The sequence below is a fragment of the Toxorhynchites rutilus genome, chromosome 3 (assembly GCF_029784135.1).
Source record: "Toxorhynchites rutilus septentrionalis strain SRP chromosome 3, ASM2978413v1, whole genome shotgun sequence".
NCBI classification, from domain to species: domain Eukaryota; kingdom Metazoa; phylum Arthropoda; class Insecta; order Diptera; family Culicidae; genus Toxorhynchites; species Toxorhynchites rutilus.
Genome location: NC_073746.1, coordinates 82,554,227 through 82,573,371, shown reverse-complemented (window position 1 = coordinate 82,573,371; position 19,145 = coordinate 82,554,227). Strand labels below are relative to the sequence as shown.

General features: G+C 41.0%; 4 protein-coding genes across 5 annotated transcripts; 3 read left to right on the top strand and 1 right to left on the bottom strand.

The window, feature by feature from the left end:
- The first annotated feature begins 405 nt into the window (after positions 1 to 405).
- LOC129773282 (uncharacterized) lies at positions 406 to 2,907 on the top strand. The gene has a single exon (XM_055776880.1). It carries the CDS (start codon positions 406 to 408, stop codon positions 2,905 to 2,907), a length of 2,502 nt encoding a protein of 833 aa, XP_055632855.1.
- A 75-nt stretch (positions 2,908 to 2,982) lies between these two features.
- LOC129773281 (uncharacterized) lies at positions 2,983 to 3,663 on the top strand. The gene has a single exon (XM_055776879.1). It carries the CDS (start codon positions 2,983 to 2,985, stop codon positions 3,661 to 3,663), a length of 681 nt encoding a protein of 226 aa, XP_055632854.1.
- Positions 3,664 to 6,456: 2,793 nt separating this feature from the next.
- LOC129776240 (protein l(2)37Cc) lies at positions 6,457 to 8,085 on the bottom strand. Of its 2 annotated transcripts, none has more exons than XM_055781776.1 (3): positions 7,944 to 8,085; positions 7,663 to 7,771; positions 6,457 to 7,597 (listed from the first exon to the last, which is right to left on the bottom strand). In XM_055781776.1, exons 2-3 carry the CDS (start codon positions 7,748 to 7,750, stop codon positions 6,867 to 6,869), a joined length of 819 nt encoding a protein of 272 aa, XP_055637751.1. In that variant the 5' UTR covers positions 7,751 to 7,771; positions 7,944 to 8,085; the 3' UTR covers positions 6,457 to 6,866. The 2 variants fall into 2 exon arrangements, with proteins under 2 accessions (XP_055637751.1, XP_055637752.1); XM_055781777.1 differs by having other exon boundaries at positions 7,836 to 7,952.
- Positions 8,086 to 14,578: 6,493 nt separating this feature from the next.
- On the top strand, positions 14,579 to 18,776 carry LOC129773280 (uncharacterized). Its single transcript, XM_055776878.1, has 2 exons — positions 14,579 to 15,202; positions 15,381 to 18,776. Exons 1-2 carry the CDS (start codon positions 14,579 to 14,581, stop codon positions 18,774 to 18,776), a joined length of 4,020 nt encoding a protein of 1,339 aa, XP_055632853.1.
- Positions 18,777 to 19,145: the final 369 nt, after the last annotated feature.

Here is a 19,145-nt window from a genome sequence, read left to right as displayed (position 1 = left end):
GCGTAACGCTTTCGTTTTCGAAACTTTGATTTTACACCCCGGTATAGAAATGAAAGACGTAGTCCTACGTCAAAACTTCCGCATTTCGACGGATCCATTAGGGAATGGCCCATATTTAGGGATACTTTTAAATCGTTGATCGGTTCCGCACCTCATCTCAGCAATGTGGACAAATTTTCGTACTTAGTCTCATCTTTATCTAAAGAGGCTAAGCGTGTGATCGAAGTAATTGAGGTTACATCAGCCAATTATTCTATCGCATGGGAATTATTAGAAAAGAGGTACGAGAACAAATATCTCCTAGTAAAATCATATGTTGAAGCTCTTTTTATAGCAGAGCCTATGAGAAAAGAATGTTTTGAATGTCTTAACAAGCTGATCGATGAATATGAGCGAAATCTGAAAATGCTCGAGAAGTTGGATGAGCATCCGGATGACTGGAGTACTATTCTCGTATTCATGCTCAGTTCTCGTCTAGATACCGTAACCATGCGTAATTGGGAGACATATCGGAGGTCAACAAATGTTCCTACGTACAATGAACTCGTCGATTTTCTGCGCAGTCATAGTTTGGTCCTTCAGTCTGTTGCCGCATCTAAGCCTCGACTATCCGATCCTCCTCGCATGTCTTCCGCATCTCGTTCCAACACTTTCAAACTAACGTCTGTGCATTCAGCCGTGTCGCCGTCGCAGAAAACATGTCCTTTCTGCAAGAAGTCACCTCATTCACCGTTCCAGTGTGAAACCTTTCGCAAAATGACCGCTACTGAGCGGTACGGAGCCACCAAGAAAAATTCGCTCTGCATTAATTGCCTATCGTCATCTCATCTCGTCAAGAGCTGTTCTAGTGGAGCTTGCCGTGTGTGTAATCAAAAGCACCATACGATGCTGCATCAACGAACCAATCCGCCAAATAGCCAATCAAACCAACCCCACCAATCGAAGCTTCCGCCATCTGGTTCGCAGTCATCCTCCTCGTCCTACACTCCAGCAAACCACTCACAGTCGTCTCACTCAAGCAATCTACATGCGTCTCCTGAGAACCCAGCCCCCACCGTCTCTGCAATTTCGACAAGCCACATTTCATCAGCACCCAACGAGCAACAGCATATCGTCCCAACAACGGTGTTATTGTCAACCGCACTAGTGAAAGTTTTTTTTGCTAGTGGACAGTTCCTGTGGGCCCGAGCTCTTCTGGATTCAGGGTCGCAGCTTAACTTCATATCGGAGCAGCTTGTCCAAAAATTGAAGCTGAATCGTGCAAGGGAATTCATCCCAATCAGTGGTGTTGGACTTTCGTCTACTTTATCCAAATATTCTACTACCATTCGTATCCAGTCCCATCACCCTGGTTTTGATACCAGTTGGAAATTCCACTTTCTTCCTAAGATCACGATGGAATTACCAAATCAAGTCGTCGATGTGTCAAGCTTCAAGTTTCCTTCGGACATCGTGCTAGCGGATCCTTCATTCGGTCAACCCGGTCCAATAGATTTAATTTTCGGCGTAGAAAACTTCTACGATCTCCTAAGGGATGGTCAATTACAGAACGGTCCCGGAGAACCTATTCTTCAAAACACTGCACTAGGATGGTTGGTGTCTGGAAAGGTCAGATCTGGAAGGATAAAATCATCAGTCGTCAATCTCGCTTGTTCAATAGCCACAATCGAGGAGCAGCTAGCTCGGTTTTGGGAAATCGAGTCATGCCGCACTACCAGTACGTTCTCATTGGAGGAAGCTGCATGTGAGGAACATTTCGCCAGAACAACTTTCCGAGATCCTAATGGTCGTTTCGTCGTCGCTTTCCCTAAACGGGAATCAACTTTTTCCAAACTCGGGAGTTCGAAAGAAATTGCTACTCGTCGTTTCTTATCTTTGGAACGAAGACTTCTCGCTAATCCTGCCCTGAAGGATAATTATTCAGCATTCATTCGTGAGTATGCGGAGCTCGGACACATGGAGATGGTAGCCAACCCTGACCCACAACTACCAACATACTATCTACCCCATCATTGTGTCATTCGACCAGACAGCATTACCACGAAGTTGAGAGTGGTATTCGATGCATCATGTCCAACGAATACTGGGGTGTCTCTTAATGATACCCTCATGGTTGGTCCGCAGATACAAGACGATCTGGTTGCCATACTCCTTCGATTTCGATTTCCTCAGTACGCTATCATCTCTGACATCGAGAAGATGTACAGACAAATCAGGATGTCTCTCCTCGATCAGCAACTCCTACTGATTCTTTGGAGAGAGTCACCTTTGGAACCTATAAAGACATACCGACTGACCACAGTAACATATGGTACTTCATCGGCCCCGTACCTCGCGACCAAATGTTTACAGCAACTCTCGGAAATTGGATCCAAGAGCCATCCTGTAGCTGCGGCTGTAATGGGCAAGGATTTTTATATGGATGACTTACTCACAGGTACCAACACTGCTGAAGAAGGTCAAGCGCTCATCCAACAGCTTCTCCAGCTGACGCAATCAGCAGGGCTACAGCTTCGTAAGTGGGCTTCTAACAGTAAAGAAATTCTGCAGGCTGTTCCCGAAAACCTGAGGAATGAACGCACATTGCACATTGAACTTCGTGAGTCAACAGAAAACCTCGTTCGAATCGCACAGGAAGAACGGTTTACTCAAGATTTTAAAGATATATCTCGCGATGGACAGGTCAAGAAAAATTCGAGGCTGAAGGCTCTTTCTCCGCTGATAGCCAACAACATATTGCGCGTCGGGGGTCGGCTGCGAAACGCTCCAGTAACGTTTAACCAGCGGCATCCGATGATCCTCCCAGATCGACATCCGTTGACTGAGCTGATCCTAAGGTTCTATCATCTTAACCTTCTCCATGCTGGACCTCAGTTAATGACAGCAGCGGTTCGGGAACGATTTTGAACGCTGCGTGTTCGCAATCTTGCACGACAGGTAGTGCATTCATGTATTAAATGTTTCCGTTGCAAGCCAGAGGTCATGGAACAACTCATGGGGGAATTTCCATCAGAACGTGTAACACCAACATTTCCGTTCCTACGAACGGGAGTCGATTATTGCGGACCTTTTTACTACCGTCAGATACAACGAGGAGCTCCCGTTAAATGTTATATCGCCATTTTCGTATGCCTAGTAACGAAAGCGGCTCACGTTGAATGTGATACAGATCTATCAAGCCAGGCATTCATCGCCGCATTGCGACGCTTCGTTGCCCGACGGGGCAGGCCAGAACTGATCGAGTGCGACAATGCCCTAAACTTCAGAGGAGCCAAGCGAGAGCTCGATGAGCTCACTCGGTTGTTCGAAACCCAACAACATCAACACCTCGTAACCAGTAGCTGTGCCAACGACGGCATTGCCTTCAAATTCATACCTCCGAGGTCTCCAAACTTTGGAGGTCTCTGGGAGGCTGCCGTAAAGTCTCTCAAGAAACATTTCCGCAGTACTCTTGGGAACGTTATCCTCTACCTAGACAGTTTCTTGACTCTGATCACCCAAATAGAATCCTGTCTCAATTCTCGTCTGCTTACACAGCTCTCGGCTGATCCTAACGACCTGGAGGTGCTCACTCCTGGGCATTTCCTGGTCCATCGTCCGCTTATCGCGGTCCCTGAGCCTAGCGCCGGGACAATGTCAAGCTGGACACGATGGTTCTCTTAAAAGACGAAAATCTTCCGCCGCTCAAGTGGAGACTAGGGCGGGTGAAACAAATATTCAGAGGCGATGACAACAATATTCGGGTGGTAACGGTCCGGACGAAAGATGGCGAGTTTCGGCGTTCCATCACCAAGATCTGCGTGTTACCCACTTACCAACCTAGCGGAGATCTAGCATCATCCGCTAACCTTCAAGAAGGAAACTAGGATCCTTCCAACGATCGCAGTACCACTGCGCGACGCCGGGGGGTTAAATGACCTCCCATCCACGAAGTCTGTATTTTATATTGAATTTCAAAAAAAAATAACAAAATGTTCTTTCTCCATAATCACCTTCGACGACGACACGTGCTGTAACTGATAAATCCGAGCCGTCAATGAGCAAACACATGAGTATACAACCGAAGACGACATCAGACACAGCACGATCATGTATACATCGGAGGAGGAGCAGAGCATTCCAGCAGTGACGTCAGAAGAACATTAAAGCATAATGCAATCAAGTGAATTCCAATCCTTAATATTTTATAGAACCATTCTAGAATAGATGTAGGGAACGTATATATAGTTAATCGATAGATCGGCATCTGCCACCGAAGGATAGTAGATATGTTTCAGTTAAAAAGACGCCTTTTTCACGGTGGCCGGTATGTTCACGCAACGCGTAGTTAATGGACGAGCCAGACTACTCGAATAGGTCTAGATAGCATACTCTTTCTAACGTATCATTCTTCTCAGCCCATCGCAGCATCCGGTTGTGATCTGCCGATCTTTATCAAAGGCTCACGAACATTTTTCTATTGTGTTACCCACTCATCTACCCGCTTTGCGATATAAAACCGATAGGAATAGGCAAATCGGTCTTAGTCTACATTGAAAGGTCAAATATACAACAGTTTTCATCACTCCGAATATCGTTACATTATACTCGAAGGAGAATAAAGTTGTTTCGTTCCAATCTCCAAATCAAAAGCACTGATTCCCAAAGACCGAAAGGGGATCGCGGTAACAGCTTATGTTCGAATTTCAACAATGACAGAGTTATAGAACTTTTTTTTTCGGCCTGATTCTACGCGGCGTGTGATGTGAGGTGACAATTGTCACGTATGTCACGCGATCCCACCAGGCGTATGCCGTGAGAAATCTCACTTGAATGAACTCTCACCGTATTCCCGCTCCCAAATCTACGTGTCGATTGTCACATGAATTGGGATTTCTAGGTGACAATCATCGATATGATTTGAGGTGTCGACAGCGCATGAAAACTTATCAAAAATGGAAAGTAAGCATCATTTCTGGTCGTAAATAACCCAATAGTATTGGTATTGTATATATTCCATTTTTATTTAATTTTCACAATACGTGTGACGAATTGCGAGCAGTTTGTATTTCTTGTGAAAGCGGTAGTGAGTATCTCTCGATCGGGCGAATGAGCACTCCGGAAATCTTTCCATTATATGAAATGAATTTATTTTTTTCTACAATATATTTATTACATGGGTGTTATGTTTAATCTATCTAGTAGCGAGCCATCAACACCGAACTACATATCCATTCCAGAAGCCGTGGTAAACATCGAAGCCGGAGCCGGAGCAACAATTAAACAGTGAGTACGCAGGAAGCAGCAGCAATTACGATCAAAACAAACGAAAGCGTTAAACTCTGTATGATGCTAACAACCGTTTCCGTCTGCTTGTTGGACGAACTAAATCCTAAACAAATGGTCTGATCTCTCTGAGCGAAATAAATAAAATTCTGGGATGCCAGGTGTTTTTTTCTCCAATTTATGCGATGAAAATCTGAAATATCTGTAAATATGTACTAGCGTCTGCAAAACTGGCCAGTTTCGTTTATCATTTGAAACCAATAATGTTTTGTTACTATTTTAAACAGCCTAAAGCAGGAATAAAAGGTTGTGACAAAAGTTAAATGTTTGCAAATTCTTAGACATATGTGCGAATGCAGCATCTCTGATCTGATTTGGCAACCAGCAGAATGAATACCTTGTCACTTGCTGTTCATCCTCTCACATACATAAAATGAACCTCTCACGGCATCCGATACGACTGTAGGAATAGAGTGAGGAAAGTTGCGTGATGGTGATGTGACAATTGTCATCTCACCTCACACGCCGCGTAGAATCAGGCCGTTTGTTTCGGACTCTGTTACCTCAAACTGGTTCTACACTAAAAAGTACGCTGCGTAAACCAATTCTGTTGCCTTCGTTTGAAAGATGTACAGGATATAGTAGTGAAACATCTAAATTAATTGATTTCAATAACTTTTTGAAAGTGAAAATTCCAAAGTTAGTAATTTTTAATGTGTTATTATTAATTATATCCCAAAAATTCATATTGAACTTGAAAGTTTCTATCAATCAAATTGAAGTTCTCAAGCCACTTTACAATTTGTTCTTTGACACCTAACTTCTATCTCTCTTAATTTCACTGCAATATTGATATAAATAATTCCTGGTGAAAATTCTTCAAAAATCTTCAAAATTCACGATTTTTACCGTACCGTACATAAAATAGCCACTTAAACTCCACCTTAACGTTCAAAGGTTACATTTTTTCTTGATACAAGTCATATTCGAAATGTAAAAAAAAAGTTTTTTTCAAACTGTATATAATCGAGTCCAAAATTGTATATAATCGAATCACATATAATCGTATATAATCGAGTCCGACCTGTAATTCATCCGTATCTGTGGAGCAATTCACTCTCTATCAGTTTACAACTGTATCGGTTTGACATGGAATGGCTGTAGATAAAAATAAATCTGCACTTAAACATATTTGTTTCCTTTTCCGAACATATTTTATTGTTTCCACTGAAAACATTGTTCCACAACAATTTATCATTTTGGGTTATGTTTAAGGAATATATAAAAAAGAAAGTTTGTTTTCAAATCTTAAACTAAAGATAACGCCAACAAAATGTGTCTCTGTGATCGCCGCAGAAGATAAAACAGAAAATGCATCTTAATTCGCTTCGGCCGACCTCGAAGATGGAAAGTGACGACACTCAATCGGGACAATGGATGGCTCGGTTTGACTCCCTAAATGATAATAACCGAGAAGCACAATCCTCACCATGGACCCCTCAAATAACATATGTCGCATGGATTCCCACAGAAATGAACTGATCCCTCTAGAATCTACTTATGAAATATGAAATGCTTCCTCAATCCGAACCACTCCCACTCTACTGAGGCAAGTTAAGCAACGTTGTCTGTCCTGCCGGCAGGTAAATGATGCCTCGCGATCGGCTCATCTGGTAGGCGATATCCTCGGCCGCTTCGATTCTTCGCAGCTCCACCAAACCATCTCCGCTATCGCCGAACGATTTCGCCAACAAAGCAGCAGCTTCAGCGTCACCTTCCGCCGAAACGATGGCAGCCTTCTTCATCTGTTCGGCCTTTTCAACCATGAACCGGGCCTTTTCCGCTTCCTGCTGGGCGACTTGTTTCATTTCGACGGCTTGCGTGAATTCCTTGCCGAAAGTCAGATGAGTAATCGAGATGTCGTCCAGAATAACACCGAACTGAGCCGCACGTTCGGTCAAATCGTCCGATACCTTCTGAGAAACCATCTCTCGCTGAGTGATCAGCTCCCCAGCATCAAACTGAGCCACAACCGCCTTCAGCACTTCCGTCGTGATCGAGGGCAACACTCGTTCGTCGTAATCCTGGCCAAGAATGGTGTAAATTTTAGGCAGCTGATCTGGCACTGGTCTGAACAAAATACGAAGAGTGATGTTCACGTTTTGTAGATCTTTACTTCCGGTCACCACGGGAACATTACGTGGTTGTGATCGAATGTCGAAGATGATTGGCCGCTGCACCCATGGGACAAAGAAGTGGGTACCTTCGCCAGAAACCTGTTGCTTAACGCCAGTGAAACGATCGAAGATCACTGCTCGATGGCCTCCATCAACTGCAATGCGCAAAGATGAGTTTTTGTTAAGAGTGAGATGATACTATTTGCCGATAGCAACAAACCGTTATATAATGCCGAATTCACTACCCCACCGACTATCGCAACGCCCAAACCGAGCTGGCCGATTCGATTGAGGAACTGTGTGGCCATTGTAGACTGATTAACGATTGGCTACAAGCAAAAACGAGAAAACATCTGAGAATTAGCAGTAATATACAATTGAAACACAAATTACATCAGGTTTCCCACAATGAGGTTAGGTTATCGGCATAATTGTATTCGCAATTATCTCATCGAGAAAAACTTTCCGACGAATATCCCTATCAAAATATGGTATATTTACCTTGAACTTAGCGTTAAAAGCTACAGAAAACTTTTCTCGTCGTCAAAATACGGCCAAATTTTCTACTTTACTGCAAACGAAACGTGAAGCAGCCTACCGAATATGACTAATCTGTGATTTGACAATGATGCAATTCTCAATCTGACAGATCGTTGAGTTCTCAATTAGGGATGCTCCAAAAAAACTATAGGGCTCACGATATGACCAGGGGTCTTACTGTGGATACATTTAATTTTATGAAAAATTGTGATACTTTTAGGCTTTGTTCTCACTGCAGCGGGGCGTCAGCGTGGCGGGGCGTGTGACGCTTACGATTAATTGTGTGTGTTCTTACCGATGTGTTCACACCAGGCTGACGTGTCGCGAGTGTGGGTTTGGCGTGTGTCTGGCGTGCAAACGAAAACACTTCACGCCGGCGATATTTGTTCTTCACCTTCACCTCTCTCTTGCATATGTTTGTTTGGAATAGTGACATAATTTTTGGTTTTATTTTTATTTTTTACGTTTTCAACCCTCCGAGTTTTTAGCCGAATACGTCCAACGATGTTGGAATATTTAAAAATAAACCAATTTTCATTCTTTCATTCAAAAACACACATTGACAATTTTCATAATACACGTCGAAGACACGCCGCTGGCACGGTGCAAAATATCGTGGCGAGAAGTGAACACAGTGAGAACATGGCCTTAAGGTGAAGGTAGAAGCTAGTCACAAATGGCTGCCACAATGGTGCTCATTTCTTTCATCTCCCTCCCTCACCCCTCACCCGAAAATTAATAGTTTTGCAAAACAGTGTGTAGAAAATGATCGTTTTCGCACACTAAGTTGAAGGAAAGTCTTCCCATCAAGTAATATCAACCAAACTCTAATCGATTACTCACAAGATATTAAATTTTCATCTGCTGTCGCACTGTATAGTGAAAAACGTCGGAAAACCCGAGCTGGTGCTCAGAAAGTTTAATGTTCATTTTTCAATTTTCGGCAATGGTTTTGTTTGTATTGGTGAAAACATCGTTATTTTTTCGACACTGATGACAGACAACATCATCGAAACATCTATAAAAACCACTCAAGAAAATGTTATTCCTGAGTCATAGCGTTCATGTCATGAAAATCAATATATTAGAATTGTGTTGATATCCATACAATTATTATTTTTACGTTTAATAGCTCTATAATGTAAGTTTTAGCAACTTTAACATTGGGTAAGAAAATTGTATTGCATAGCTCGGAACACTGCTACGGCTGCCTATGCTTTCAAAAACAGTAAACGGAAAAGTATTACATTCAATCAAAATGCCTCGACCAACGAAGAATACGATCAACGAAGGAAAATATTAAGGAACTATCAACATTGAGTTACTATGCGGAAGAACTTGTTAATACCAAAAGAGCCCCAATTCGCATGTGTTATAAATTTGCCCATGTTACGCTCGCGTATAATCAGAATTTTACTTAATATGCAAATGCACCTTCTATATATATTTATATTTGCAATTGTTCATCGGAACATATCGTTCATACATTTAACTTTAGTATTGAATTGTTTTTTTTTCGAATGTATTAAAAGATTCGTGTCAATGAAGAGCCACACAGTCTGATGAGTAAATTGATCTATTTACGTGTGCAGAATCAAAAAAGATGATTTTTGTCCTGGACTGGATTATGTTCTCTTACCAAATTTCTTTAAATATAATTCGCTTTTAAGAACCTTGATAGACATTTTGTTAACGGATATTAGGAAAAACTTGTTCAGCTTTGTCAGTATATGGTCGAATAGACATATCCACCACACCTTGGAGTTGGATAAACGTTTTCGATTGATTTTAAACTGCATTTAACGAATTATATATGGACTTGGTTACTCAAATTCAGTCGAAAATGTTGAACTGGTCTGTGATGACGTTAAGGGTAATTCAAGACAATCAACGATGTCTTTGGCCAAAAATATCGGTTTTCAGTTTCCAATATGACTAGAACTCTTCATTCTCTTGATTACACGTTTCGCAGAATGGGCTATCAACCAATTAAGACGCGAGGATATCACGAAGACGGGTTGAGCCGTCTCAAGTTTGTTAGGCGATACAACATATACATACAACATACAACATATAAAGATTCTCGAATACACTTCACGGTGTAAACGAAATGAAACGTATCCGCGATGACAACGGTACGGTGTTGACATCTGGATACGAAATTAGTTTCCCGCTAAAACTTATCATTATAATGTCAAATTATCTTCAGATAAAATTTTTGTATAAGATTATTATACCACATGAAGAAAACAAAGTTTTCCATTCACATTGAACGCCAGTTTGATACGAAGAAGTTAATTTTCATTAATGATTTTTATTTGAAGGTACTCATTCTGCCTGAAAACTCATAATTTTCTTCCACACTTCACTAACTCGTAAAACGTAGTTCAATCGCGTGCCGTTTATTTCGTTTCCACCGTGAAGTGTATTCGAGAATCAGGCCCATATTCTGTCAAAGTTATACTGGAGACAAACGAGCTAATTTGATAGAGTAATTTCCATCCAACGCAGATGTCGACACTGTACTTCCACCATCGCGTATTGAGATACGTCTTAGATCAACCATATCTCCCATGAGCCGGTGGTTTTTTATTGGAATTCCCGCTGAATATGAGTATAATGTAGCAGTGTGTAGTGGATATTTGTGGAAACATGTCGGAGAAGATGAATAGATGTGATATGTTTGTATGTCTTTTTCACACTCTCATCTTCATATAAACAAACAAATTTTCATTATTTTCGTAATAATATGACATTATTTTCAAGGCAAAAAGTGTCGGTGTATGTGATTTCAGAGAATAATTAACAATTAGGTAACATTTGATTGAAAATTCTGCTATTCCTGAAGACTGCGAATACATCTGTTCTCTGCACTTTTTTACCCCTTAAAAAATGAATGATGAAAATAAGTTACAATACAATTGTCATCTATTAAAAACAATCAGTTACAAGATTACATAAGCAATTTGGCTCATGACATCATGAAACTGTGAGTTTTTTCGAACATTGTTTTGTTTCTTCTATATTAGGTTATCCCTGGTCGGAGTTAAAAATCAAGACACCTGTTACAGTTACGATCAAGTATGGAAATGTTTATTCGATTTTTTAAATGAAAATTTCTCTGCATCTAATTATAAAACACTCTTGTATCTGCTTGGAATAATTATGGCGAAGGCAATACAGCAAGCAATCATGTCATTGCACGATGAATCATTTTTCACTCTCCGACCATCTTCATTCGGGACTGAGAGTGAACATAACAAAACAAAGAGCATTACGATTATGAACAAACCGTTATCATTCTATTGAGTTATAAATAAAAAAACATGCTGTATGTGATTTGTACTTCAAGAGAACAAAATACTTAAATCTATTTATTTAACATATTTCTCGGACGATCCATGCGGTAAAAATACTCCGGAGGTGATGACTTCTGTTCTGTACGAGCACAGGAGATCCGAGTCATCAAACATCATGCGCATTAGTGCCGGAGATAACCCAGCAAACATTAAATCGCATAACAAGCGTATATATAACATCACATGCCCTAAAATTTGGTTGGCATATAATGCGCCTAACTGGCATATGCATGCAAAAGTGGAGGCCATATACATACATGGCAAATGCTTACCGAATTTGTTTGGATGAATATGCAACTTTGATCGGCTATAATAGTGATTATGCTGAAACTGAATTGCGATCTAATATGAATATATTCATGAATTGTCAAAGCACCAAATACGACTTTTGCCATACTCATATACGATTTATTACAGACATAGAAAAAAAAACAAATGGCGCAAAATATTTTCGTGAAATGTCTATTATAGCCTCACGAAATAATAATTGTTTGGTTGACTTGTGTTGGGAGTGGTATATGAATGTTTAAAATGGCACAGATTGATGTTTGGTGAAAACTGCTCCGATGTGAGTTCAAACTCCGGTTGTCTGGATTATCATCCATCCAGCAAACATTAAATCGTATAATTTTGCACGTGCCAAGTCTTACAAGAAATCCGAATAAATCATAATCGCATATAATATCAATCAAAGTATGTATCGTGTATATTTGAAATCGCATAAAATGTAAAAACTCGATTTTATATACCATTATCAAATTAAGTCGCAATTCGGTATAATTAACCATCAATTTTATGATGTACATTGTCGTAAAATATAATTTAATCATATGCGTATATTACGCTGATGCAGTTTGTGTGTCGTATAAGCGTATAATTTAAATCGATTCAGTACTTTAGTAAATCGTGTTGCATGCTGAAGAAAATCATGAAACAGTAAATCATGTTAAATCCTAATAAAGAACATATTACATCATATTGAAATGTCATTGAAATGCTGATGCACTCGAAAGTTTAAACCGCTGTTGAAATGCTGATGCACTCGAAAGTTTAAACCGCTGTTGTTGTTGTTGTTGGAGACGACCGGAGTTCGAACTCACATCGGAGCAGTTTTCACCAAACATAAATCTGTGGTATTTCAAACATTCATATTCCACTCCCAACACAAGTCAATCAAACAATTATTATTTCTACGAACATAAATACTCATATATAAAATCGGCGATTCGTGAGGTTGTAATAAACATTTCACGAAAATATTTTGCGCCATTTGTTTTTTTCTATGTCTGTATTAAATCGTATATAAGTATGGCAAAAGTCGTATTTGGTGCTTTGACAATTCATGAATATATTCATATTGTTTGCATATTTAGCCATCGTGAACTTAAATGTAACAAATTAAAATCAAACATTAATTTCAAGACTGAAATGACACACAAAATGACCACCCTGTACAAACTGTTATACAAATAACACAGATAAGCTACACTCACAATACACTCAGAAAATTATAGCAATAGACCGAACACGAACGAAACTCAATAGACCATGTGAAAAGGGAGATAGAATTGCTATAGTGATCAGTATCCGACCGATCACCAAGAAATAAATACTGTGTAATACAAAAAATTATTATTGAAAAAAAAGGAAATAATGAAAAGTGATTCTAATAAATTGGTACATATTACAAATTAAATGATTGGAGTTGTTGGAGTCTCTGGAGGAAAAGGAAGGCGGATAATTGGATTCGTGAAGGATTTGGAAAGGACGGTATTCAATAGGAATCAACGAATCACGGAAAGGAAGGAATTAAGTTTGGACAAATAAAAGCTTTCACAACGTAGAACCAAAGGTACGTTCCAGTGCTAAATGGTGCATCTTTGGAACTATTGGAGGTAGTACTCAACCCACGAACCTGAATCCCCCAACATTGGTGCCGTGACCAGGATTCGTGGTTGAGTTGGGTCGATCCTGAGGATAATTGGATCATCATTACATCAAAGTGTCACATTGTTCTGAGGATAATTGACTCATCAATCCATTGTTCTGAGAACAATTGGATCATTGTTACATTGTCTTGAAGACAATAAGATCGTCGCTGAAATATTTCAAGAGGACTTGATGGCGCCGAACGCCATAGCTGCTGGTTGTTGGTGAAATACTGTGGTGAAATATTTCAACGGCAAGCTTTTTACGGACGGAATTTATTATGCTGGATATGGAAATTTAATCGAATCGAATTACATCGCATCGGACGGCTGTTTCAAAAAAGGACGATAGGCGTTATTCGAAATATCAAAAAATACAAAGCCTGTTATGGACAGGCTACAGGTTAGTAGCTGTCCTATATTTTTATTCTGATTTGAGTGATGCTGTGGAAGATAATTTTTCATTTCATTGAACGCTTGAACGGCATTGGTACTTCGCCCAACATCGTATCGTGATATTATTTCACGCCAATTGGATAACGCTGTAAATCGGACTGACTACAACGGAATTGTTGAGGAAGCAAACTGTGTTAAATCAGGCGGCAAACACAGTCTGAAGCTGATACACACACACAAAGGCGCGAAAAGTGATCATTTTCGGACTTCGACGTGAGGTGGTGAGCAATATTGCTTGATCGAGTGGTGCGTTTAGTACTGCGGATTCACATCAGTGCAGAGTGCTGAGAAATATTTTCATTAAATCAAAGCCTGTTGTTGGCAGGCTACAGGTTAGTAGCTGTCCAACGTATTTATTCTGATTTTGGTGGTGCTATGTGAGATATTATTTTATTTTATCGGTTCAACGGAGTGGTACTGGCAGTTATTTTGCAACTGGACAGTAATCCCAATCTACAGCGGACGATTCGTATAACGTATCCTAAGCCACGGTCTCGGCATCTCTACATCGGTTTGGCTGCTGTCAAGGAAGCAGATCGTACTACAAAAATCAGTGGGAAGTTTGAAATAGCTGTCACAATCAGCACATTGTCGGAAACTGGAGTACTCGGACGAGAGGCGGTGAGCGATCTTGCTGAACATCTGTATAAATATACTATATTCGAAAGCGTAAGGAGATATTTAATTAAATCAAGGCCTGTTATTGACAGGCTACAGGTTAGTAGCTGTCCAAAATTATTATTCTGGTTTGGTGGTGCTTCGTGAGAATTTTATTTCATTTCATTGGTTGGTCCAACGGAGCGGCGTTCGAGTAGTGCACATTAGCAAAACAAGAGCAGGTTACAGTGAGGGTATGGCTGGGAAAATTAAGGACAAACTCAGAAAACGCGATCGAATTTTTGCTGCTCTCGATCGGCATGTAGTTTTCTTGGAAGAGTATGATCCAGAAACTAAAAAGGGGCAAGTTCAATCCCGTTTGGATAAGCTTGAGGCATCTTGGGAAGAATTCAATGAGCTTCAGGAAGATTTATCAGAAGTCGATACGAAGGGCGAATTAGAAGGAGATATTACGAAAGCGTACGCTGACTTCGAAGAACGCTATTACGAAATTAGGGCTAGCCTGCTGGGTAAATTAGAACCTCCTCCATCTCCAGCAAATTTGGATAACACTATTGGTCGTAACAATGGTGCTTTGGGTGCGCACACAGGCGTTCGGTTACCGCAAATTTCTCTACCAGAGTTTAACGGGGATTTCAAAGGCTGGCTTTCTTTCAAGTCAACGTTTGTATCATTGATACATGACTCTAATGAACTCAGTGACGTGCAGAAATTTCATTATCTGAAATCTGCACTAAAAGGGGAGGCGGCCAAACTGATCGAGTCTCTCACGATCATCAACGGAAATTATATGATAGCTTGGGACACCATCAGCAAGCGCTACTCCAACGAATACCTGTTAAAGAAGCGACATCTCCAGGCGTTGATGGAATTCCCGAGGATTTTTTTTTTTTTTTTTTTATTATCTGTATTATAGTGACTTTCAACTCATTTGGCTGGTTCGTCACTTTTACTTCCATTTTTTGGAGGAATGTCGGGAGTGAGAATTGAACTCGTGACCTTTAGCGTGAGAGGCATGGATGTTACCACTACGCCAGATCGCCTCCACATTCCCGAGGATTGAAAAAGAGACGGCGGGACGAATACATGGACTGGTGGACGAGTTTGATCAACGACTGAAGATCTTGAAGCAACTGGGTGAGAAGACGGAACATTGGGGAGCGATGATTATCCATTGGATGTGCTCTAAGCTGGATTCTCGCACTTCGCAATTATGGGAAGATCATGCCGCATCGATAAAAGAACCAACATTTTCGGTATTGGTGGACTTCTTGGAAAAACGAACAAGAGTATTAGATGCGGTGTTGTCCAACGCAAACAATGGTTCGGTCCAACCCAAGACAATTATGAAACGTGAGCGTATAGCGGTGCATGCTTCTTCGGAAGGCGGAAGGAACGAGCCTACTTGTCTATGTTGTGGCGATCTGCATTATTTGGTACGGTGTTCAAAATTCCAGGATCTCGGGCTGAAGGAAAAGTTAGATTTCGTCAACGGCAAGCGTTTATGTAGCAATTGTATTAAGACAGGTCACTGGGTACGAGATTGCAACTCGAAGTTTAGCTGTAAGAAATGCGGGAAGAAACACAACACATTGATACATCCGGGATTTCAACCAGCAAAGGCAACAAGCGGCAGTTCAGAAGACAACGAATCAACGACTGGACGGAAAAGTGACGTAGCTAGGATGCACATCGCTGCAGAAATAACAGACGGAAGAGACAGTGATGCAGCAGAAGGATCCACAGCAGGATCATATAGTGTCGGAACTAAAAAGAATAGCTTGAGTTCTAGAGTATTTCTTTCTACGGTGGTGGTAGCGATACACGATCAAAATGGTAATAAACAACTAGCTCGAGCGTTGTTGGATAATGGATCCCAGGTTAATGTTATGAGTGAGAGGCTGTGTCAAATGCTGAAGCTTAAACGTCGACCGATTTGCATTCCAATAACGAGAGTTGGACAATCTGAATCAACGGCGAGACATGCGGTTAGTACAACGGTCCATTCCCGAGTTAGCGATTTTTCCATTGGATTGGATTTCTTGGTGTTACAGCGGGTCACAGCTGAACTTCCTTCAGCAACGGTACCAATTTCCCATTGGAATATTCCTCCCAATCTTCAGATGGCGGATCCTCAATTCAATTTCAGTAGTCGCATTGATCTTCTATTAGGCGCAGAGCATTTCTTCGGTTTCTTGGTAGACAGGGAGGTGAAAAAGATGGTCTTGGGTCCGAAGCTACCGATACTTGTGAATTCAGTTTTTGGGTGGATTGTTTCTGGTCGTGATGAAAGTATACCACGGAAAAGGACAGTGCGATGCTGCACAGCAACAACCACCGAGAAAATCGAGGAACTGATTGAAAAATTCTGGCGGGTAGATGGATGTGAAGACCAGCCTGCTTGGTCTAAGGAGGAACAAGAATGCGAAGAGGGCTTCAAAAGAACACACTCAAGATCAGAAAATGGTCGATACATCATTAAGCTACCCAAACATACGAACTGGGATCGGATGTTGGGAAATTCTCGAGCAATGGCATTGGATAGATACCGCAAATTGGAAAAACGACTGGAACGGAACCAGAACATGAAGGAACAATATCATTCATTCATGAAGGAATATTTGTTTATGCAACACATGCGGAAGATATCGGATTTGGAGCTTCAATCAGAAGTCCAAGAACCGGACCGGCGGAAGGTATTTTATTTGCCGCACCACACGGTGATCAAAGAAGCAAGCACGACTACAAAAGTACGCGTCGTCTTTGATGCTTCGGCGCGTACAGACAGCGGTTACTCCCTCAACGACGCTCTTTTGAAAGGACCCGTAATTCAAGACGACTTATTGAATTTGATCTTACGTTTCCGCAAGTATGAGGTAGCACTTGTGGGAGATGTCGAAAAAATGTACAGACAAATACTTCATGATAACAAAGACAACCTCCGTTTACGAATATTTTTCCGCTTCTCAAAAGATGAGCCCATAGGTGTGTACGAACTACTCACAGTTACGTATGGACTCACTCCTTCATCTTTCTTAGCAACACGGGTGCTGAAACAGCTAGCTGAAGACGAAGGAATGGAAGGTAATAAAGCTCGATCAGCGGTAGAAAAGGATTTCTACGTCGACGACTATATTGGAGGAGCCCCAAGTGTCGACGAAGCTATCGAATTGAGGGAAGATTTAACGTCGTTGATGAACAAAGGAGGTTTTCCAATCCGTAAATGGTGCTCGAATCGACCTGAAGTGTTGTCTGACATTCCTGAAGAACAGTTAGGAACTAACCTCACAATAACCTTTGAATTAAATCCCGATGAAAAGGTTAAAACTCTAGGGATTACTTGGGAACCGAAAGCTGACCAGCTTAGGTTCCTTTACAATGTTGGAGATGATGAAGGTGAATGGACCAGGCGGCGCATACTGGCTGCGATCGCTAAATTATTTGACCCTCTCGGGATAATCTCGCCCGTGGTAGTCACCGTAAAAATCATTATGCAGGAGCTGGCTCTGCTGCAAACCGGGTGGGATGCTCCGGTACCGCCGCAGCTCGAGCAGAAATTGATTAATTTTCATAGCCGTTTGTTTAAATTGGCCGACTTCAGCATACCCAGATTTTGCTTCATTCCAGATTACGTCGACGTTCAACTTCATTGCTTCGCCGACGCATCGGATCTTGCGTACGGAGCCTGCATGTATATTCGGTCCATAACTCGACAGGGCAACGTACGTGTTGAACTTCTATCGTCGAAATCTTGGGTCGCTCCACTAAAGCGATTAACGATTCCGAGATTAGAACTATGCGCAGCGAGAGAAGCTGCCCGGTTATATCAAACCGTTATTAAGGCCCTCGCGTTAGATCACATCCGTTCATTTTTCTGGTCGGACTCAACCGTGGTTCTCCATTGGCTGAGGACCCCACCGAATTCGTGGAAAACTTTCATCGCAAACCGCGTTTCAGTTATCCAGACAGCTACATATGGACATTTGTGGCTACATATAGCCGGCAAAGAAAATCCTGCGGATCTTGTTTCCCGAGGAATGCCTATTGAAGATTTTTTGATCAGTGATCTTTGGAAGCAAGGACCTTCATGGCTGAAACAGGAGCCATTGAAATGGCAGACGGACATTTCTATTTCCGTTCCTGAGGAAACAGATCTGGAATCTCGAGTTCTCGCTCCCATAGCCATCACAACCGCCACTGTGAATGAACCCAGTTTTATCTTCTCACTTCGATCTTCTTTCCTTCCATTGATTAGGATAGTTGCGCTTTGTCTACGATTTATTGAGAATTGTCGAAACCCCATAAGACGGAACACTTCTGTGTTTTTGACAGTATATGAAATCAACGCTGCAAAAATGGTCCTCGTGCGACTGGCTCAGGAAGAATGTTTCAACGAAGAAATCGATTCCTTAAAGAAGCGATACCAAGCTTAAATGTAACAAATTAAAATCAAACATTAATTTCAAGACTGAAATGACACACAAAATGACCACCCTGTACAAACTGTTATACAAATAACACAGATAAGCTACACTCACAATACACTCAGAAAATTATAGCAATAGACCGAACACGAACGAAACTCAATAGACCATGTAAAAAGGGAGATAGAATTGCTATAGTGATCACTTCTGTTTAGACAACGGGGAGAAATGAAAACTCGGAATGAAAACCAATGGAAAATGTAATTGCAAAATTGCAAAATTTCAGTCACCAATATAAAAGTTTTTCTCAAAAACAAAATATATAAAAATTATGTAAATGGATTGTGATTCGTCAATAAAATTGAATTTCTTATGAAA

Excerpts from the sequence above, each read along its gene's own strand:
- LOC129773280 (XM_055776878.1), top strand. The coding sequence starts at position 14,579 with ATGGCTGGGAAAATTAAGGACAAACTCAGAAAACGCGATCGAATTTTT. Across the intron at positions 15,203-15,380 it reads TAAAGAAGCGACATCTCCAG|ATCGCCTCCACATTCCCGAG; the intron begins GCGTTGATGGAA and ends CCACTACGCCAG.
- LOC129773282 (XM_055776880.1), top strand. The coding sequence starts at position 406 with ATGCTCGAGAAGTTGGATGAGCATCCGGATGACTGGAGTACTATTCTC.
- LOC129773281 (XM_055776879.1), top strand. The coding sequence starts at position 2,983 with ATGGAACAACTCATGGGGGAATTTCCATCAGAACGTGTAACACCAACA.
- LOC129776240 (XM_055781776.1), bottom strand. The coding sequence starts at position 7,750 with ATGGCCACACAGTTCCTCAATCGAATCGGCCAGCTCGGTTTGGGCGTT. Across the intron at positions 7,598-7,662 it reads GAATTCGGCATTATATAACG|TTGATGGAGGCCATCGAGCA; the intron begins GTTTGTTGCTAT and ends TGCGCATTGCAG.